The following is a 23,586-nucleotide window of genomic DNA, read 5'->3' on the forward strand; positions in this document are numbered from 1 at the left end:
AATATTCATCTTATCTTTCTGTAGGTTTTGTTACGTTATGAATAGAAGGATACTATATAGATTATGAAGACTTTTCATTGTCAGAGGCCAGAGAATTCTATAATTAAGGAATGTGAATGTGTATAAATACTCTAGAGCTTGTTAAATTTTAGAAGGAACACACCCTTTACAGCATAATTCAGAGAATTACAGCATAATTCAGAGAATCTCTTAGTAGATAATAATTCCTGATATTGATTAACCTAATGGGTATATTAAATTTCTTAGTTTACAGCAAATGGACATAGCTAAAAAAAAAAAAAATCTTATAGAGTTTTGCTGATACAACAGAAGTTAAAACTAAAGAATAACTTACGTAAAATAAATTTGTAGACAGTCTTATGTGCCACCAAATCTATTACAATATATTTTCTGAAGCAAGATTCTTTCATTGATATTTTTTGTTCTCATTCCTATCATGTTTAGAAACTATTTAATAAACTAAAAAAATACAATCTATATATAATAGTTGTCAGCTATTACTACCTTAAAGATGCAAGATAGTAAGATGAATTCTGGATTCTGATGTTTCACATATCAAAAATGACATCAGGACCACAAACGCATCTGGTCATTTGAGAATACTTCCAAATTTCTAAGAAAAATATTGTAACTTATTTATGTTTTGTTTACCCACGCTCGCATGTACACTTACGAGAGTGACAGTAATGATATGTGCTATAGAAACTATAAGCTATAAAAGAAAAGTAGAGCCCTAATCATATTCTTTTTTCATTCATTTCACTAATTTATGGTGGCTTAATTCTTCTCTTAAAGCTATAGAGTCATTTGACCAAGTCATCTGATTTTTCATGCTTTGCAGTGGCAATCAGCATTTGAAAGGTAAATTGTTCAAAGGAAAGGAAAATTCAAATGGAAATATACTGTAAAATAAACACTTTTCACTTATTTAAATTTCACTCAAGGTAATTCCACTTCTGGAATTATGATGTTCTTTGGAAACATATATTTCAAATCAATGACTCTTACCATAACACCCTTTTCTCCCTGGGGACCTAGTGGACCTGGACTTCCCCGTTCTCCCTTTTAAAACAAAGAAAAAAGAAAAACATTGAGGCAAATTAATCAGTCATGACTGAGATAAGCCTTGACAGGAAAATTGTCAGACTCATATCTTACATGCACATCTCATTCTAACTGCCAATACTTTTTAATTTACCAATTGTATATTTTTACCTTAAAGTTGCTATACTTCTAATATAATAAAAATCCTCAAAATATATTTCAAGAAATAAAATACTAAAAATATTTTTATAGTAGAAATGCTTATCATTTTGAGGCATATAAAATAGGAGGAGGATAGTAAAAGTATCAAAACATATTTTAAGAATTAACTAATTCCTATAACCATTGAACAAAATTTTATTTCTGTAATCTGTCTACCACCAAGTATAATTATAATAATCAAATATGCCATAGCACATTAAAAGAATTAAACTGATTCACATTAAAATTCCTAGGATTAGTATAGAGCATTTGACCTTGCACAGAAAAAACAAAGTCAGAATAAAAAAAATTACAAATCTAATTTTTTAAAATGAGCTCATTTTATACTTGTTAAATTGTTAATAAAAAATCAATAAGTACATAATAAGCACTTTCAATGTACTGAGAGTTGAAGAGCTATACAGAAATTTGGCTTAGAGTCTACTCTCAAGTATTTGGAGACATGATGTTAACAAAGGTCAATCAATTAGAGGACAATTAAATTGTAAATTGTGTGGTGCTTATCCTAAGTCCAGGAAGGAAAGAAATCAGGAATGATCAGAGGAATCTGAGAAGACTTTATGGAGGAGATTAGACTTTGAGTCCTACAGTCTGGCTTTGAATAAATAGAGGGAAACAGAGAGAACACTCAAGCTAAAAAAACAAACCAGTAAGAACAGGAATAAGAACAAGTATGTAATATATGAGAGGGGAGAGACAAAGGTTTATATTGGAGACTATTAGAAAATGTGTTAGATGAACTGATTAAGCCAAAATTATGTAGTACTTTGACAGCAAAGTAGAGGACCCAAAGTAATTGAGTCAACAGTAGGGAGCCAATGATGGTTTTTCAAAATGTTTCAGATAACCCATCAAAATTAGTCCTCTGCTTGTAGTATGTAGGATGGATGAGAGGATAGAAATATGACAGGATAAATTTAACATAAACTGATAAGAGTATGTTGGGGGCAGGGTGGGCTTTGACTATTAGAAAAGATAAATTACATAGAAAAAAACTCTAAGCCCTGCTAAAAGATTGGGCATAGAGAATGGAGGAAAAATGAAAGCAAAAATGGGTTTCACTTTATTTATTCCAGAAGACTGGAAGAACTGAAATAGGTATAAAGCACACTAATGGACATGAAATTATTGGGAAGAGACCAGTTTAAACCTGGGGAAAAAAGTGATAAATTTTAGACATGTAGACTTTGACTTAAACTAAACATTTCGGATAGCAATAACTGGAATATTTTCTAATTTACTCCTAGTCCTGGCTCTACTTACTCACAGAGTAGCCTTATGTAGTAATTGCAAAAGACTATCATGCTTACAATTTATATCGAGCACAACAGGTTTTAGTCAAAGACCCAAAGTTTTGGTTTATAACCTACTAGTCCATTATAAGATTCCATTAAAAAAAATTTAAAATGCCCTTGGTTTCAAGTAAAGAATTACTTTTTATTTTTTAAAAAGACTTTCCTAAATTTGAAACTCAACATGGACAATCACTCCCAAGGTAATGATTTCTAGGTCATCTTTAAGCAAATTACAATTTCCATTACAATAGCCGGGAATATGCACGAATAATTGCACACTAGATTCCAAGTGAAAAGCAAGAGATTGTGACTGAGACTTGGATAAGGTAAAGTGATAATTGAATTCCTTTCAAAACTGCTTCCTTTAGGGAGCTTGCTCTGATAAAGTTGATTTAAATATGATCTAGTCATAAATCTAGACCATCAGTTTCATCTTTTCTCTTCAGACCACATCATCACAACGCAAAGAGTAGTCTGACCTTTATAAATTAGAAACATATATCCCATTAGCTATATTTCAATATATTTAAGATGTTCAAGACAGATGGTATATTTTAAGTTATGAGTGATTTCTAATCAACATAAAATGCCATATGAATGTCTCCTGTTTGAGTTTAGCCTGGAATTCTTATCATTAGAAAAAAAAATGAAAGGCATTACCTTTTCACCAATGCTTCCAGTAGTCCCAACTTCTCCAGGTAAACCAACAGGTCCCTTTTAGGAAAAAAATATAACAGAAAATACACTTTTTACAACATTGCTATTACAGCATTTTGGTTTTAAGTCACCTTAACCCATGTTTCTTTTTAACTCATCCTAAATTTTATCTTAGAGTAAAATTCTTCCTAGTATAGATATCCAGCCTATGACTTCACATCAAAAAGTAATCTATTCATTCAATCAACAAATATATATGAATGTCTAATATGGGGCAGGCCCTGAGCTGGGAGGCACTTAGTTTCATATCCAAACATAGTCCTTGACCTTGTGGAATTTGTAATCCAGGGGATGTTATAAAGAACTGTAGTTTTCATAGCTTCTAGATGTGGATATATCAACTCATGAAGTCATTTCTGTGACTTCTTTGAAAATTCCCAATATTAGCACACATCCATTCATTAATCCATTGTCATTCAAGAAATATTTGGTGCCTGCTCTGTGCTGGTACTACATTGCTTTGCTGAGATTTCGTTAGCAAGTAAAGCAGACCCAGGCTCTCACGAGGCAAAAAGTCTGATACAGAGACTAAAACCAACTAAATTAAAAAGTAATAATTACAAATCATCACATTGGCTTATAAAGGAAACAACTGTGATAACGAGGTAGAGACTGAAAGAGAAGAGAGGGTAAAGCTCAGGTCTGACATCTAATCTGAAAGCTGAAGAATAAGAAGAGGCCAGTTGGCCAAGAGAAGAAAGGAGAAAGAGTGTTCTAGATGAGTAAACAGCTTGAGTAAAGAGTGAATTTAGTGCACTGAAAGGAATGAAAGAATGCAGTCAGTAACACTGTTACAAAGTGAACAAGGCTCAGTGTTCATCTACCTTGTCTTTATGGATTCTACTTCAAACAATATAGCAAACAAAATAACATAGACCAAGCTGTACAACAACAACATAATCTTTCTCCTGTCTTCAGTTATGAAGCCCTTTTCTACTATTATTTAAAGATGTATGAAGCATTTTCTTTTTCAATAGCTATACTTTGTTTAAATAGATTATTGTATGATAATATAAATTAGCATATAGAAGGCACCTAAATCATGAAAAAAAATGATTTGCTATGTTGAAGCTAACTGAAGTTAAAGCATGGGGTATGATTTTATCTACATATCAATCTCTCCCTCACTCCCCTACCTACCTCTCTGCCTACCTACCTACTTATTTATCTACTCCTCATGGATACACCATGTATGGTAAGCACTTCCTGTGTGTCTTATTTAATCCTCACAAGAGCCATATTTGGTAGTATTATCCTGCTGCTCTTACAGATAAGGCAGGTGAGTTAAATAGCTTGCTGAGGTGGATGCGTTTAAGTAGTGTGGTTGAGTTTAAGTGGCTATTGAGCACTTAAAATGTAGCAGATCAAAACTGACATGTGCAGTAAATGTAAAAGACATCAGATTTTGAAGACTTACTACAAAAAGAATGAAAAAATTAAATCACTGTTTAAATTGATTACATTTTAAAATGAATGTTTTGGTAATATTGCTTGGTTTAAATAAAATATTAGTAAAATCAATTTCATCTGCATCTTTTTACCTTTGTAAATATAGCTGTTGAAAAATGTTAAATGACATTTGTGACTGGCCTTGTATCTCTACTGGACAGCACAAATCTATATTCTCAAAAACTATTCTAATGTTAATGGTTATATCCATTAGAAGTGATCTAATATATTTCTATGATTACTGATTTTAAGAGCATTAACACTTTCACTCTGAGACAATGATCAATAGTTAATCAAATCTGAGAAGAACAATGAAATATAAATATTTGTGAGACAGTAAACAAAATATCAGAAACTGAACACAGACTAATATTGATTCAGGGGAAAAACCCTTTTCCTAACACATATAATCTAGGTGTGTGAATGGAGTAGGCCCAATTGACTTATCCCAGTATTGACTATGTGTACCAGATCAATGTCACCTACAGAGAACTATTTTGCTTAGACCATAGCAGTTGCTTACTAATTAACGGAAGCTGAATTAGGTACTAAGATTTAAAAATCCAGAGATTTTATATATGAAGATTAATAAGATTCCTAGTTTTAGATGACCTAGCAAGCAAAGACAAGCATTTTCAAAGGTAAATCTGGATGGATCTAAGCAACAGTTACTACTTAGATGCATTCTTTTCGTTCGCCACAGTCCATACCAATTGCTCTTAACTCTTATTACTATATATTACCTGCTTCCAATAGGGCATTTGAGTTTGTCAGTACTGATGTCAAGTATTAGGAGGTGCAGTCTACCAAATTTGGAAGAAATAAGTTCTCACTGGAAAATGGGCAGTTCATAGGCTTATATCTTTGTCCACAGGGAATCGTTAATAAAACTTATAATGTATTAAGACTCTGATTCCTCCCAACAGTTTTCTTTAGTTTCTTCTATCTGTTTTCAAGTTATACACTTATGGAGAAAATTCTAAATTAGTGTTGTAGGAATGATGTACATTTTCCCAAAGGTGAAATGTATAAAATTTCATTCATAATTATTTCATTAGTTATTATCTACCAGGTATAAGACACTATACTAGTCAATTTAGAAATAACTAATAACTAAAATACAAAGAAGATAGCAAAAATATTACATGAAGATAAAGTACTATAGAATATCAGATAAAGTTAAGTCAGCAAACTGTGACCCCAAAAGCTGGCTACCTCTTTTTCTAAGTTTCACTAAGACATAGCAATGTCTACTTGTTTAGTAATTCTCTATGTCTGCTTTTGCCCTACAAAGGCAGAGCTTAGTAGATGTGAGAGAGTCTGTAGGGCCCACAGAGCCCAAACCATTTCTCTTGGGTATTTAAGAGAACTACAAAGCTACAAAACTACAAAACTACAAACCACTGAAGCTGTAGCCTTCATTTATAAGAACTATCAGAAATTTATACTTTTTTGACCAAGAATTTTCATTTAAAAAGTTTCAAAACACTGATTCTATATCTAACACACATTAAGGAAAATGACAAAGCCTAGAGCCAAAACACACTGTGTGTTAAGAGCTAGACAACTTTATAATAATTGAAAATATTTCATTTTTTATAAAATAGGATACGTAATAGCCTATTTATAGATTTTGTTAGCTAAAGCAGAAATTCCGAAGGCAAAAAGCCTTGCATATAATAAATCACTTGTTAGAACTGAAAAGAAGTATTATTTTCTTCAAAAAGTCAGTAAAACTCTAAAATACACTAGTTCTATTTTTTTAAGTAACCACATCCTCCTTATTCACTAAAGACTAATATAAAATTGGAATATTTCCTAGTTGAAACTAAAATGTTTAAAAAAACTTTGACATAAAGTTCATAGACTTGACAATTCTGCCTTAACTGTGGCTTAGAACTTGTTTATATTGTTTCTAATTTTCTTTTTGGTACAGAAACAACTGCAGGTATAAGATAAAATAAAATAATTCAGAGCCCACATCTCTTTAAACTCACTTGAAAATGGGATATTAGAAGGCTAATTCTCGAGGATGTAGCTCAGTTTTATCTTAGAAACATATTAATTTCAATGTTTGCACTTATTAGTGTTACTGAGTTTATCCACTTTTAAAAAATTTTTAGAAGTTATCTTACTATAATAAAAGCAATATTTGGTTATACTATATGAAATTGCTGATATCTGACTTTTTTTTTAAACCTTAAACATTGGTAATTTGACATGATTCAATCTAGTATAAAACTTATAGGGTAGGAGAAACAGAAGACTGGCCATGATGAGAAAGTGACAACTTTAAGCACTACATCAGAAAATCTATTTCCATTCTATTATTTACTTCTCCTCCTTAAGATCTTATACATTCACACGTTTGCTGAAGATAGTGAAAATACAGACTTCTTGTCAGTCTAGACAGATACGGGGAAGATGCAGAAAAGTGGAAATACAGTGCAGGTAATCAATCTGTGTAAGAAAGAGGAATGTGTTTTTAGATAAGACGGATATGAGATGTATATTGGACATTCTGGTAGGAACATTCGCAACACAATTGAGTACACAGGCAAGATAATTACAAAGAGTAACTGAGTAGATGCATCACCGAAGAGAGTATGGGGCTGAGAAAAGGAAGGACCAAGAACAACAACATTTAGCAAGCAGGATGGAAAAAGGAAACTTACAGAATTGACTATATAAAGAAAGTATACTGTCAAAAGGAGGATATTGTCAGGGTAGTTGGGTGGCTCAGTCAGTTAAGCATCTGACTCTTGATGTCAGCTCAGGTCATGATCTCAGGGTTGGGAGATCTAGCTCTGCATTGGCCTTACATTCAGTGCATTGTCTGGTTGTCCCTCTCCTTCTGTTTTTCCCCATTCTTGAACACGCTCTCTCTCTCAAATGAATATATAAAGTCTTAAAAAAAAAAAAACCTAAAGGAGGATATTGTCTATTTATTTTTGTCAATAATGTTTTTTTTTAGACTTTTTCATTTAGGGGTAATTTTATGACTTGACAAACATGAATGGGCCTTTTCTGTTTATTTCAAAATACATCATTGTTCCTAAAAGGCTAACCATTGTATCATTTCACCCCGATTTTCAAATGAAACCTATAAGCTTAGGATATATTTGACAGTGTGATGTGGACTAAGCAACTTCAGCTCATTGTGCCTCCTCCTTTACCATTCAGGAAGATGTAACCTCAATTTCATTAGTCTGCATGTTTTATAAAGCAAGGGTAATGTCTTATCTGATACTACATCCCTTATACCTGGCATACTTCTTGGAATACAGAACATAATTACAAATACATGTTGAATGAATGAGTCAACAAATTAGATGGAGCAGTAGCGGTGGAAACAGATGAGCTGCCCACATCACCAGCAGAGATGCATAACCAGAGAGGCCTAGATCCAAAGACTAACTAAAGTGAGAGTATAAAGGCATGTCCATTTTTGCCTAATACGGGATTACTCTGTTGGGCTAATTATATGCTCCAGATCTCCCCTAAATGATTGTTTGGCTCTCATTTCCTCCAGTGGGAGGACGGAGAAACTGAGCAAAGCCCAGGATTTAATAGAGTGATCAAACTCCAGGAGAGGTTAAATGTCTAACCAAGACAACTCTGTTAGAACAAGGCCAGGGCCTTCTTTGGGGAAAAAAAATGGGACCCTGACACTTGTCATGAGGATACCTAGATAGAGGTCCCTGAAGATTCTGAAGCACCAGACTCTATGAGCTTACAAATGTGGTCTACCTCTCATTAATGCTAGCACTTTCCCCCTCTAAGAAAACATGTGCCTCAATTAGGATTTTTCCATACATCCTCTTTTGGCCATTATGTCAAGAACTAGGGTTAACTTACAGCTTGATATGTCTGATATAGGAGGAAGAGACTATATCCCAAAGAAATGAAAGATTTAGCCAATATATACTGGTAGGAATTGGGGCAGTGGGAACCTGATTTGAGAGGTACTTAATCAAGGGAGACATAACATAATCTAAAATATAGAAATATAATATAAATTAGATATGAGAGTTTATTAATTTGGGAGCACATATTAAAGATATAGGACTTAAAATCCTAGGGTGCCTGGGTGGCTCAGTGGGTTAAAGCCTCTGCCTTTGGCTCAGGTCATGATCCCAGCGTTCTGGGATCGAGCCCCACATTGGACTCTCTGCTTGGCGGGGAGCCTGCTTCCTCCTCTCTCTCTGCCTGCCTCTCTGCCTACTTGTGATTGCTCTGTCAAATAAATAAATAAAATCTTTAAAAAAAAAAAGACTTAAAATCCTGTCAAGGACCTCAAGAGATTGTGCAAGCTCCTTTAGTGGGTTTAAGCTGTGAGATAAGTAGCTCTGCCACGTGGTCCATATGACCAGGAAGACCCTATAGTTTTTAGAAACATCACAGGTGGGAAAGGAAGATATGTAGAGCTAACAGCAAGCCTTGGTAGGAAGGATGCAAAAGTCTCCTTAGATTTTGTAGCAAGGCCATGCCATTTGCAGAAGAGAATTATATGTGTTTTGAAAATCAAATTCTAGTGTGCTTCTAGGCTCTAAACTGAGCACCTAATCATGGACACCAGATGACCATGCATCATCAGCTGAGTTGTGTCAGACACAAGGTGAGCAGTTCCAGTGCAATGGGGCATGGAACATGAGCAGGACAGAGGTATAGGCAAACTGAATGAACAAGTAGTCGAGACCCCCAACCAGGACCTCTTTTTTTCAGCAGATACCTCTGGCTGTCTGGGAGATGTCTTATGACCAGCTGCTTGAGAACAGATGTCCAAACTTGGTTTATGGATTGGTAGGCTTAGTACTATGGACTTACTATTTGTGTCCTCTCAAAATTCCTACGTTAAATATCCAATGGAATGGTCTTTGGAGGTAGGGCTTTGGGGAGGTAATTAGGTGATGAGAATGGAGATAAGGTGATTAATTCCATGATGGGATTAATGTCCCGATAAGAAGAGGAAGAGAGCTAGCCCTTTCTCTATCTACCATGTGTGGATACAGTGAAAAGATAGCCATCAGCATATCAGGAAGTGGGCCCTTATCAACCACTATCAATAACATGTTTGTTGTTTAAGCCACCCAGACTGTAGTGTTTCATTATAGCAGACTGAACTAAGACACTTACTACGGAGTTGCAAACTGAAAATGGATGGAAGCCGTACTGTAAGTTCACTCAGGAGTGTCTTAAAAGGCAGTGGATAGGGACCATTTCTAATGAGCAGAATTTCTGACACTGTGCCAGACTGACTACTTTCTGGGAAGGAGAAGTGGCTTCAAGTTAGAATATGCACAGACTAGCAGATATCTGTGAGTGACCCAGCTGGTTGGTTAGTCACCTGAAAGGAAGAAGATTGTAAGATTGGGAACAAGGCTTCAAATGAGGCACGTAGCATACATAGGTACCTTAGACACAAAGTGCAAAGATTTTGCATCAAACGTTAACGCCTAACAAAGAAGGCCAAACCTGGAAGAGTGCCTGGAAGGATACAGAATAATTCAGAAAGTTGACATCAGCAAGTCTTGGTCATTAGTCATCTCAGTGTTGGATACTGGGCGTATGAATAAAATGAGCATGGTGGGAGGGATGAAGGTGTGCATGGGTCTGACATCATGGGTTCCTATTAACAAGGCTGAATTAATTATTGCTGCTACTGAATATTCACACTGCAAACAACAGAGAACAATACTGTTCTCATGATATGATGCCATTCTTTGAGGAGAACAACCAGCCCCTTGGGGGCAAATTCACACTGGAAAGGCCAAAGAATTATTGTAACAGAAATAACAAACTCTGGGAATCGGTTTCTTTCTTATCCTCAGCCCTCAACTAGCAGCAGTATCTGATAGCTTACAAAGTGCCTAATCTGTCTTACAAGATCCCAAAAACATTGTGTCAGACCATGGTACCCATTTTATAGCAAATAAGTTGTGACAGTGGGCCTATCATGGGATTTAGTAGTTATATCATATGATAACAAGAAGCTTCCAGCCTGCTGGAACACTGGATTAGCCTGCTGAAGGAGCAGTTAAAGTGCCAGCTAGGAGGGGATATATATATATATTTTTTTTACGATTTTATTTATTCATTTGAGAGAGAGAATGCACAGCAGGAGGAGCAGCAGAAGGAAAAGGAGAAGCAGGCTCCCTGCTGAGCAGGGATTCCCAATGCAGGGCTGGATCCCAGGACCATGAGATCATGACCTGAGCCGAAGGTGGTTGCTTAACCAACTGAGCCACCCAGGTACCACCTGGAGGTGATACTGTTTAAGGATAAAGCACTACCCTATAGGATAAAAAAAGTATATACACCAAATCAAAGACCATTATATGGTACTATATCTCCAACAGGAAATAGTCATTGGTCCTGGAACCAAGGGGAGGAAGCAGAATTAATACTACTTACTACCACTCCCAACAACTCTGTGGAGGACCCTGTGCTTTCCATCCCCACAAAATGTAAGCTCTGCCAGAATAGAGGTTTTGGTCCCCAAAGAGGATGTATTTTCATTAGGTGACACAGTAAGAGTTCCACCATTGATCTATAACCTATGGTTGCCCTTTGAATACTTCAAGTTCTCTGTATCTGGGCACCAGAAATCAAGAAAGAGTCACTATTGTGGCATAGTTCATTCACTCCGATCATCAGAGGCAGAAGATTGATATCATTTGTGGTCCTAAAGCTAGCTGCATTGTTAGGGGCTATACTTTGTACTACTAAGTCCTTTTCTAATTTTTCCCTCAGGAGGAGAATCTACCAGAAACCTAGAGCAATCCCTTGAAAGGATATGAAGTCAACCCAAGTAACACAAGGAGTAAATGGTTGTGAACATCAAGATGGGCCACCAAGATACATCACCAAGGAAGAATATGTTGCCTAAGCTATTGTCAGCTTCATGTCTTCACCTTCAGAGGGCCTTCCTGACCAATGCATACCCTAAGGTGACCCATATACTATGAGTGCTTGAGTTGGAGTATAAAAAGCCCAGCCATTCAGCCCAGCATGGCGAGTTTATAAAGGATTCAGAGCTTCCTGTACAGATGGTTGAGATTTAAGTAGGGCCTCTATCAATTTGACTTCTCTATCTATTTAACCCTATTTCCTCTTCCTCTTTCCTCAGGCATTACTTTCTAATAAATATCCTGCAGCAAAATGCTATCTCAATCAGTCTACTTCTGGAATATCCCACTTGTGGTCACAGTTCCTCCCTAAATGGGAGTCTCAATCTACAGAGGGCCTTGGAATTATGACAAAGTATCAGTGAGTCCACACATAGATACTGAGACTACACGAAATACAGAAAAGCAGGACTGCAACTTGTTGGTCTGTAAAAATGATCCTCATTTGTGAAAAGACAGAATTATCACTAAGAGTAGTCTGAATTAGTAAAGGGAGATTCCTTTTTCATGTATTCCCTTTTGACAAGATATAACTGTCATACTTAGTGTAGCTACTAAGGTACATATTGTCAACCTACTTTTAATGCCTGGGTAATGACTATTATCATTGTTAGGATGAACTGAACGCTTTATCCTTTTTACTAAAAGGGAGGAAATTGTTCCTTACATATATATGGTTTCTGGGGATTGGCTTGCATGTCCAAAGTGTAAGAAAATAGCATTTGGAATGTATCCCAAATGCAACTCAAGGGAGACTCTCTGAGATAGCAATTGGTGAAATTTCATTCCTCACCCTTTGTACTAAGTGATAAATCTTTTCTTGATATATCAAGGATGAAATTTTCAAGCTCACCAAAGACTAAAGACACTTTGGCAGCAAAAAAAATATAGCTTATTATAATTTGTTTTCCAGAATGTTTGACTTACTTTACAAAAAATCCTTTAACCCTACTTCTCTTTCAAGTAAGGTACACTTATATTGTATACAAACACTAACACTATACCAATACCTGGTGCCCAAGAATTTAAATAAACCAAATGAGGAAGCCATGTAGCATAGTGATTATGATAAATCATACCTGTTACTAAATACAGATAAAAACTCCCTTGATTTTTTTTTCCTGGAATAATGTGTAAGTGAACAAAAACAGTGATTACTCATCTGTGTTCTCTACTGTCTTTGAAAGCAAGAATGTGCCTAATTAGCCTTATTAGAGTTTCTGAAAACTGAAGATAAGCTAGCTATCTATAAGCACTGGTGATGGTGACATACTAAAGGAAAGCCAATTATTTAGAAAGCCTGCATTCGTTAACACTTTAAAACGTATAGACATGCCCCAAAATTAATTAATTCATTCATTTCATCAACAAACATTTGAGAATATAATACATGCCAGATATTAATTAATAATGCAGAAAATTTATACTGTGAGTTAAATTTAAAATACAGACAAGCATTTCATTATTTTAGAGGCTCCTGATTGGACAATAGTTTATTGTGGCAACAGTTCCTCCACTTCAGACTGTTGGCATTTGGATATACAAGTTTTCTAAGATCTATAACTCCATGGTCTGCTCAGTATCCAAACAAGGATTTCAGTTTCTGACATTTCCCTGACAACTACTTGACTCTTACTTCCTTGGATCATACATGTAGTCATGGAATAAAAGTTAAGAATGAAGTTTTGCCTTAGGAAGGTCTGGCAATAATTAAAAGAATATGCCTGGAATGTCTACTCAACAGATGCTTTTACTCACACTTATGTTATGAGAAGCTTGAGAATAGAAAGGCAACTGGTGCTATCCTCCCTGCACTAAATCGCCTGGCATCTGTTGTTCACATTATTCTCTCTTCTGAATGAGTCTCATGACAATAAATCAAAGGTGATAAAGTGAGTATCAACACAGGGCTACCCCAATCTTGGTTGAACTTCTTAAATTATTGATTAAAAAAATAAAAAAATAAAAATTTCTTATGAGAGATAAGAGTAATTCTCCTGCTGTGACACTTGTGTTGCAAAACATTTGAACTGTAAGTTCTTCTTAAAGTTCTAATAAATTAGCAGGCTCATTCACAGAAAAGAATATGTGCTTAGAATTATAGCATATTTTTTGCTACATATGAAGCATTAAATTAGTTCTGCATTCTTTCATGCAGATCTTGTATGTCTTGAGTTTGTGTTTGTGTGTGTGTGTGTGTGTATGTATTCTATCTGAAAACAAAACTACTAGTCAGAAAATCTGTTGTCTGATGACTCCCATCAAACCCTTCTTCCATCAAAATCTCTGTACCTAAAAATGAAGAAAATAAAATTGTTGTATTGGTAGATTACTAAAGAGTTGAGTTCTAGTTTAGATCTTCATTCATGAAACAAGTCATGGAACCAGTTTGGGTCTCATCCTTCTAATTCTACAAAACAAAGAGGATGGACCAGATCATCTTTCTCATACATCATAGTACTGAAATTCTATAATCTCTCTCAAAGTTTCCAGTACTAAAATTCTATAATTTAACCACAGGAAGATGAAAAGCACCCAGGTATTTAGAGATGCTTAAAATCTTTTGAACAGGTGGCAAAGAGATGTAATTTTCTTTAATTGGAATACTTTTATTTCGGAGTAAGGAAGGTGCATCTACCATCTGGGATCTTCATTACCACTATGGAAACAATTTACTGATAAACCTCTACAGGAGGCAGACTTTGTGATCTCTCTTAGATCTTCCTTTATTATTTTCTTTAAACTCATTGTTTATTACTTTTTTAAAAAAAGCTTCTAACTTATAAACTCTTCGAGAGTGGCCTGTGTTCTGCTCGTCTTGATGTTCATCTCAGCTAATCTCATCGCCAGCACCTTACTTGGCACAGAGCAGATGCTCATAAAATATCTACAGAATGATGCATAGCATAACTTGGATGCTAGATTCTTTTTTTTTTTAATTTCAGTATAGTTAACATATAGTGTTACATTAGTTTCAGGTATATAATAGAGTGATTCAACAATTCCATACATTACTCAGTGCTCATCACAAGTGTACTCTTAATCCCCTTCACTTACTTCACCCACACCCTCACCCATTTCCTCTCTGATAAACATCTGTTTGTTCTCTATAGCTAAAAGTCTGATTTTTACTTTCCCTTTTTTTCTTTGTTTTGTTTCTTAAATTCCACATATGACTGAAATCTTAATAATACTTGTCCTTCTCTGACCTATTTCACTTAGCATTATACCTTCTGGATCCAACCATGTTATTGTAGATGAGAAGATTTCATTCTTTTTATGGCTGAATAATATTCCATTATGTATACACCACTTCTTTATCCACTCATCTATCCATAGACATGTGAGTGGCTTCCATAATTTGGCGATTGTAGATAATGCTTCAATAAATGTAGGGTGCATATCTTTTTGAATTAGTATTTTTGTATCCTTTGGATAAATACCTAGTAGTACAATTACTGGATAGCATGGTAATTCTATTTCTAATTTTGGAGGAATATCCATACTGTTTTCCACAGTGGCTGCACCAGACTCCATTTCCACCAAAAATGCATGAAGTTCTTTTTTCTCCCATCCTTGCCAACACCTGTTGTTTCTTGTATTTTTTATTTTAGCCATTCTGACAGGTGAGGTGGTATCTCACTATAGTTTTGATTTGCATTTCCCTGAAGATTGATGTTGAGCAGTTTTTCATGTGTCTGTTGGCCATGTATGTCTTTTTTTTGAGAAATGTCTTCATGACTTCTGCCCATTTTTAAGTTGGATTTTTTTGTTTTGTTTTGGTGTTGATTTCTATAAGTTCTTTATATATTTTTGATACTAACATTTTATCATATCTTATGGATATATCTTCTCCCAGTCAGAGGTTGTTGTTTAGATTTGTTGACTGTTTCCTTTGCTGTGCAGAGCTTTTAATTTTGATGTAGCCTCAAGAGTTTATTTCTGCTTTTCCATTGCCTCAGAGATACATCTCTGGATGGCTAATATCAGAGAAATTACTGCTTATGTTCTCTTTTAGGATTTTAATGGTTTCAGTTTTCACATTTAGGTCTTTAACCCATTTTGATTTTACTTTTGTGTATGGTATAAGAAAGTGGTCCAGTTTCATCCTTTTGCAAGTAACTGTCCAGTTTTCTCAACACCATTTGTTGAAGAGACTGTCTTTTACCTGTCACATATTCTTGCCTCCTTTGTCAAAGATTATTGGTCATATAAACATGGGTTTATTTCTGGGTTTTCTATTCTCTTCCATTGATTTATGTGTCTGTTTTTGTGCCAGTATCACACTGCTTTGATGACTACAGCTTTGTAGTATATTTTGAAATCTGGGATTGTGACACCTCAAATTTTGTTTTTCTTTTCAAGATTGCTTTGACTATTCAGGGTCTTTTGTGGTTCTTGAGAAATTTTAGGATTATCTATTCTAGTTCTGTGAAAAATGCTGGTAGTATTTTGATAAGGATTGCATTAAATCTGTAGATTGCTTTGGACAGTATAGACATTTTAACAATATTTGGTCTTTTAATCCACCAGCATGGAATAACTTTCCATTTGTAAGTGTTGTCTTCAATTACTTTTATTAATGTTTTATAGTTTTCAGATACAGGTTTTTCACCTCATTGGTTAAAAATTTAACAGGTAATCCTAGGGATTTTATTATTTTTGGTGCTATTTGTAAATGGGATTTTTTTTCTTAATTTCTCTTTCTGCTACATCATTAAGAGTACAGAAGTGTAACAGAGTTCTATACATCGATTTTGTATCATTCAACATTACTGAATTCATTTATAAGTCCTATTAGTTTTTTGGTGGAATCTTTAGAGTTTTCTATATATATACTGTCATGTCTTCTACAAATAGTGAAAGTTTTACTTCTTCCTTGCTGATTTGGATGCCTTTTATTTCTTTTTGTCATCTGCTTGCTATGGGTACAACTTCTAGTACTATGTTGAATAAAAGTGGTAAGAGTGGACATCCTTGTCTTGTCCCTGACCTTAGGAAAAAAGCTCTCAGCTTTTCCTCTTTGAGTACGAGGTTCGTTGTGAGATTTTCATATATGGCCTTTATTATGTTTAAGTATGTTCCCTCTAAACCTAATTTGTTGAAGGTTTCTATCATGAATGATTGTTGTACTTTGTCAAATGCTTGTTCTGCATCCTACTGAAATGATCATACGATTTTTTTTATCCTTTCTCTTGTTAAGGTGATGTATCACACTGATTGATTTGTGAATATTGAACAAACTTTGCATCTTGGGAATAAATCCCACTTGACTGTGGTAATTTTTTTAATGTATTGTTGGATTCAATTGGCTAATATTTTGTTGAGAATTTTTACATCTATGTTCATCAAAGATTGGCCTTATTTCTCTTTTTTGTAGTGTCTTTATCTGTTTTTTTGTAGGGTAATGCTGGCCTTAGAGAATGAATTTTGAAGCTTTCCTTCCTTTTCTATTTTTTGGGATAATTTGAGAAGAATAAGTATTAACTCTTCTTTAAATATCTGATAGAATTCACCAGTGAATCTATCAAATTCACATTTGGTAGAAGCCATCTCGTCCTAGACTTTTGTTTGTTGGGATTTTTTTTTTTTTAAGATTTTATTTATTTATTTGACAGAGAGAGAGAGAGATCACAAGTAGGCAGAGAGGCAGTCAGAGAGAGAGAGGAGGAAGCAGGCTCCCCGGTGAGCAGAGAGCCCGATGTGGGCCTCAATCCCAGGACCCTGGGACCATGACCTGAGCCGAAGGCAGAGGCTTTAACCCACTGAGCCACCCAGGCGCCCTGTTGGGAATGTTTTAATTACCGATTCAATTTCATTGCTGGTAACTTGTCTGTTCAAATTTATTATTTCTTCTTGCTTCAGTTTTGGTAGGTTATTTGTGTCTAATAATTTATCCATTTTTCTAGGTTGTTCAATTTGTTGGCTTATAATTTTACATAATATTCTCTTATAATTATTTATATTTCTATGATGTTGTTATTTCTCCTCTTCCATTTCCAATTTTATTTGACTCCTCTCTCTCTTTTTTGTTAGTCTCATTAAAGGTTTATCAGTTTTGTTGATCTTTTCAAAGAACCAGCTCCTGTTTTCACTGACCTGTTCTATTGTTTCTTAGTTTCTATATCATTTATTTCTCCCCCTCTCACTTACCAACTCTTTTTTTTAATGTTCAGTTAGCCAACATATAGTACATCATTAGTTTTTGATGTACTGTTCAATGATTTATTGCTATGGGTTGCATATAACACCTAGCACTCATCACAACATGTGCCCTTCTTAATATCCATCACATGGTTACCCCATCCTCACACCCTTTCTCCCTTCTGTAACCCCTATATGAACCACATCTTTATCCATTCATCTGTTGAAGGATATCTTGGCTTCTTCCACAGTTTGGTTATTGTGGACATTGCTTCTATGAACACTGGGGTGCATGTGCCCCTTCTTTTCACTACATCTGTATCTTTGGGGTATATACTTAGAAGTGCAATGCTGGGTCATAAGGTAGCTCTATTTTTAATGTCTTCAGGAACCTCCATGCTATTTTGCACAGTGGCTGTACCAGCTTGCATTCCCACCAACAGTGTAAGAGGATTCCCCTTTCTCCACAACCTTGCCAACATTTGTTGTTTCCTGTCTTGTTAATTTTTGCCATTCTAACTGGTGTTAAGGTGGTATCTCATTGTGGTTTTGATTTGTATTTCCTGGAGGGCTAGGGATGTTGAACATTTTTTCGTTTGTCTCCTAACCATTTGTATGTCTTCTTTGGAAAATTGTCTGTCCATATCTTCTGCCCATTTCTTGACTGGATTATCTGTTTTCTGAGTGTTGAGTTTGATAAGTTCTTTATAGATCTTGGATACCAGCCCTTTATCTGAAATCTCATTTGCAAACATCTTCTCCCATCCATGGGTTGTCTCTTAGTTTTGTTGACTGTTTCCTTTGCTGTGCAAAAGCTTTTTATCTTGAAGAAGTCCCAAAAATTCATTTTCACTTTTGTTTCCCTTACCTTTAGGGACTTGCCTTGAAAGAAGTTGCTGTGGCTGATTTGAAGAGGTAACTTCCAAATTCTCCTCTAGGATTTTGATGGATTCCTGTCGTTCATCTGTTTTGAGTTTATCTTTGTGTATGGTGTAAGGGAATGGTCCATTTTCATTCTTCTGCATGTGGCTGTCCAGTTTTCCCAGCACAATTTATTGAAGAGACTGTCTTTCTTCCACTGGATGTTCTTTCCTGCTTTGTCGAAGATTAGCTGACCATAGAGTTGAGGACCTTTCTGGAGTCTCTGTTCTTCCACTGATATATGTATATCACTTATTTCTGCTCTAATCTTTATTATTTCCTTCCTTCTACTGGTTTGGGGTTTTGATTGTTCTTCTTTTTCTAGCTCCTTTATGTGGAAGGTTAGGTTGTTTGAGATATTTCTTACTCCTTCAGGTGGGCCTGCATTGTTATAAATTCCCCTCTCAGAATTGCTTTAGTTGCATCCCAATGATTTTAGATCACTGTGTTTCATTTTCATTAGTCTCCATACAGTTTTTGATTTCCTCTTGATTAGTTGTTTACCCATTCATTGTTTAATAGCATATTGTTTACCTTCTATGTATTTGTGTTATTTCCAGACTTTTTCTTGTGGCTAATTTTTAGTTTCATAACATTAGTACATAACATTGTTTCAGAAAAAATACATGCTATGAGTCAATATTTCTGAATTTGTTGAGACTTGTTTTGTGGCTAAATATATTATCTATTCTGGAAAATGTTCCATGTGCACATGTAAAGAATATATATTCTGCTGTTTTAAGGTGGAATATTCTGAATACATCTATCAGATCCATCTGGTCCAACGTGTCATTCGAAGCCACTGTTTCCTTACTGAGTTTCTGTTTGGATGATCTTTCCACTGATGTAAGTGGGGTATAAAAGTTATCTATTATTATTGCATTACTATCAATTATTTACTTTATGTTTCTTATTAGCTGCTTTATGTGTTTGGATGCTCCCATGTTGGGTGCATAAATATTTATAGTTGTTCTATCTTCTTGTTGTCTTATTCCCTTTATAATTATTCGGTGTCCTTGTTTGTCTCTTGCTACAGTCTCTGTTTACATTCTATTTTGTCCATTATAAGAACTGCCACCTAGGCTTTCTTTACACTTCCATTTGCATGATAAATCCTTTTCCATTCCTCCACTTTCAGTATGGATGTATCTTTAGGTTTGAAATGAGTCTGTGGTAGGCAGCACAGAGATGGGTCTTGCTTTTTATCCATTCCATCACTTTGTGTCCTTTGTTTGGAGAATTTAGTCCATTTATATTCAAAGTAATTATTGACAGGTAAGTACTTATTGCCATTTTGTTACTTGTTTTATAGGTCTTTTTGTAGTTCTTAATTCCTTTCTTGTCTTGCTCTCTTTTCTCACTGTCTGCTGGCTTTCTTTAGTGATATATTTGTATTCCATCCCCTTTATTTTTGGCATATCTATTACTGGTTTGTGATTTGTAGTCACCATTAGGTTTATATTTAACATCTTATGCACACAGTAGTCTATCGCTCATTCTTTACTCCCCCCACCACACATTTTAAATATAAGGTATCATACATTATATCCCTTAATTTGTGAGTCCCTTGACTGATTTTTATAAATACACTTAATTTTCCTGCTTTTGTGCTGCCTACTTTTCCTACTCCTACTAATGGTCTTTCCTTTCCACTCAGAGAGTCCCCTTTAATATTTCTTATAGGGCTGGTTTAGTGGTCATGAATTTCTTTAACTTGTTTCTCTGAGAAGCCCTTTATTGCTCCTATTCTGAATGATAGCCTTCCTGCACAGAGAATTCTTAGTTACAGGCCTTTTTTCTTTCAGTACCTTGAATATATCATGCCACTCTCTTCTGACCTGTAAAGCTTCTGCTGAGAAGTCAGCTGATAGCCTTATGGGTTTTTCTTGTATGTAACTGTTTCTTTTTCTCTTGCTGCTTTTAAAATTCTTTTATCACCATTTTTGCCATTCTAATTATGGTGTGTCTTAGTGTGAACCTCCTTGGGTTGATTTCATTGGGGACTTTCACTACCTTCTGGATCTGGATTGCTATTTCCTTCCCCAGATTTTGGAAGTTTTTAGCTATTGTTTCTTCAAATAAATTTTCTACCCCCCCCTTCTCCCTCTGGGATCCCTATAATGCAAATGTTATTACACTTGATGGTGTTTCTGAGTTTCCTAAGTCTAATTGTCTTTATTATTACTATTTTTTCCTCTCTCTTGTTCAGTTTGATTGCTTTCCATTACTCTGTTCTCCAGGTTGCTGACCCCTTCTTCTTCTTCCTCTAGTCTATTATTTATCCATATAGCATACTTTAATTTCAATTTTTGAGTCCTTCATCTTTGATAGTTTTTTTTTTTTTTTATTTCCTATCTCTTTGTGGAGGATCTCACAACCTCTAAGGTCCTCTAACCTTTTCTCAAGTCCAGTGAATATCCTTATGACCATACTTTAAATTTTCTATTGGGTAAATTATTTATCTCCATTTTTTATTTTTTAGCTCTCTTGCTGTGATTTTTGTCTTTTTCTTTCATTTGGGATATATTCGTATTTCTTCCCATTTTGTCTAACTCTGTGTGTCTGTTTCTCTGTGTTAGGTAGGTCAGCTACATCTTCTTTTCTTTAAAGTAGTGGCCTTATGAAGTAGAGGTCTTGTAATGGCTTATAGTGCCATGTTCCTTGTTCACCAGAACTTAACCCTTCAGAGGTTTTCTCTTCTGTGTGTTGCATGTGCCCTACTATTTGAGCTGTTTGTCTTCAGTCTAGTCATCTGCAGTGGTTCTCTTTGCCTGCTGTGGGCAGTGTCTTTTTCCCTGTGTTGTTAGTGCACCAGTCTGGGGCCTCCTTGGGCTTATACTGAGTCAGACCACGTGTTTGTCAGTGATGCAGCAGCACTGAACTGGAAGGTGATTTCCCTGTGTTGTCCCCCTGAAGAGTTTTCTTTGGTGGTTGAGGCCTGCAGTCAGACCAAATGTCTGCTTCCAGCCCACTGTTAGGGCTGCAACTGAACTGGAAAGTATCATTATCTTCCCCTCTCCTTGGAGCAGCAGTCACCTTGGAGTGGTGTTGGATCCTACTGGGGCTGCTTGCATACTGCCATGCTTGTGGTACCCCTCTGGAGGGCCTCCAGCCAGGACATATAGGAAAGGCAAGTCTACAGAAGAGTACAGGGGCAAGGCTTGCACTTCCAGCAAGATCCATGCTGGTCCACTGTGGGAGGAGACATGCAGTCACCTGGGAAAACTCCTGCTAGCCTGGATTGGGTTGGAAGGGGTGTTTCAGCAGAAGCACATGGAGGTAGGGCACGCTGTTAACAAGCTAGTTAGAGAGTGTTTCACCGTGCTGATTCCTGCAGGTGTCCTTGTATCTAGGCTAGGAGGCATGGGAGGGAAATGGTGCCTATCAGCTTATTGTTCTTGGAAAGTCTTCCAAAGGTCCCTGCTCTATAGCACAAGCTCTGAGATTAGTAAATAAATCTCCTTCCTCTAAACCCCAGCATTTTTTTCAAACTGCTGACTCTGTGCTATATCTCCATAGCCTGTTTGCTTTGTTCCCCAAAGGGGAGACTGCTAATTTCTAACATTCCATGTATAAAATCTCACTGGTTGTTAAGTCCCTCTGGTTTTCTTTCTTTCTTTTTTTAAGATTTATTTATTTATTTGACAGAGAGAGAGTGAGCACAAGTAGGCAGAGCAACAGGCAGAGGGAGAGGGAGAAGCAGGATCTCCACTGAGCAGGGAGCCCGATACAGGGCTTGATCCCAGGACCCTAGGATCATGACCTGAGCTGAAGGCAGCCGCTTAAATGACTGAGCCACCCAGGGGCCCCTCCCTCTGGTTTTCCTTAAGAAATTAGAAATAGAGCTACCTTATGCCTCTGCAATTTCCTCTGGTTTTCAAATCCAAATGTTACAGGGATGTCTTCCCTTTGCAGGTCCTCCATGCTTGGGTACCTGGTGTAAGGATCTGTTCTTCTCCCTTCTCTGTGCCTGCTGTGTCCCTCCCTCCTGCAAGACAGTCCAAAGGGTCTGTTTGGCTACCAACTGCCTCTCTGTCTTTCCTACCCTCTTCAATGTGGCCTCTTCTTTACATGTGGCTGCGGAGAGTCTGCTCTACCTATCTTTGGGTCATTTTCTGGGTTTGATGTTGGTGTTATCTAGTTATATCCATGGGGTGAGGTGAGCTTAAGATCCTCTTATTCCACCATTTTCCCCAGGAATTTCAGATGCTGGATTCTTAATTAAAAGACTGAAACTTGGAAGTCCACATAGTTTACTTATATATAAAAATGTGATGATCTTTACTTTTCTATTTAAATTATTAAAAAATAAGGAAGGAAAAGTGGAGATCAGAGAGGAAGAAGGATGTCCTCAAGAGACTTTCTTTTTTATGAAATAACAAATCTTTTTTAATTTGTCTGTGAACTGGTTGGACAATGGTTGTTTGCAAGACCATTTGACTGATACCTATGATATTCTTAGAGCACAGGTGTAGGAGAACATATTTAAGATATGCTGCAAAACAAACAAACAAACAAACAAAAAACAGACCTGAAAAGCTCTGCTGAAAAGTGAAGATATCATTTGCCACAATGAAATTGTACTGGGTCACATTTGTCATGTCTTTCTTGCACCATTTATTCCTGCTAGTTCTGAGTATCTATCCTATTTCATTTTGACCTCATTAAGTGATTGGCTTATTCTTGCCTCATTCTGTATATGGTATAATGTTGCTCACTAACTCTCTAGTATTGACTCTTACAGACCTTGGTTTTGGTTTCATTACATTGTAGAATATGCTGGGTAAATTAGTAATTTCACCAGAACCCTACAAGTAGAAAACTCTTTTTCTGCAGAAAAAAGGTCCTTGAACATTTACTGTGCT

At 35.9% G+C, this 23,586-nt stretch overlaps 1 protein-coding gene across 1 annotated transcript in view; it reads right to left on the reverse strand.

The window, feature by feature from the left end:
- LOC111143380 (collagen type XXIV alpha 1 chain) overlaps positions 1-23,586 on the reverse strand; it is a 388,577-nt gene that overhangs the window by 168,648 nt on the left and 196,343 nt on the right. Inside the window, exons 25-26 of the mRNA XM_022497083.1 lie at positions 3,243-3,296; positions 1,030-1,083 (exon numbers count right to left, since the gene is read on the reverse strand). Of these exons, the coding sequence (XP_022352791.1) occupies positions 1,030-1,083; positions 3,243-3,296 (108 nt within the window). The remainder of the gene's footprint in view (positions 1-1,029; positions 1,084-3,242; positions 3,297-23,586) is intronic.

The sequence above is a fragment of the Enhydra lutris genome, unplaced genomic scaffold (genome assembly GCF_002288905.1).
Source record: "Enhydra lutris kenyoni isolate GAN:26980312 unplaced genomic scaffold, ASM228890v2 scaffoldscaffold9, whole genome shotgun sequence".
Lineage (NCBI taxonomy): Eukaryota > Metazoa > Chordata > Mammalia > Carnivora > Mustelidae > Enhydra > Enhydra lutris.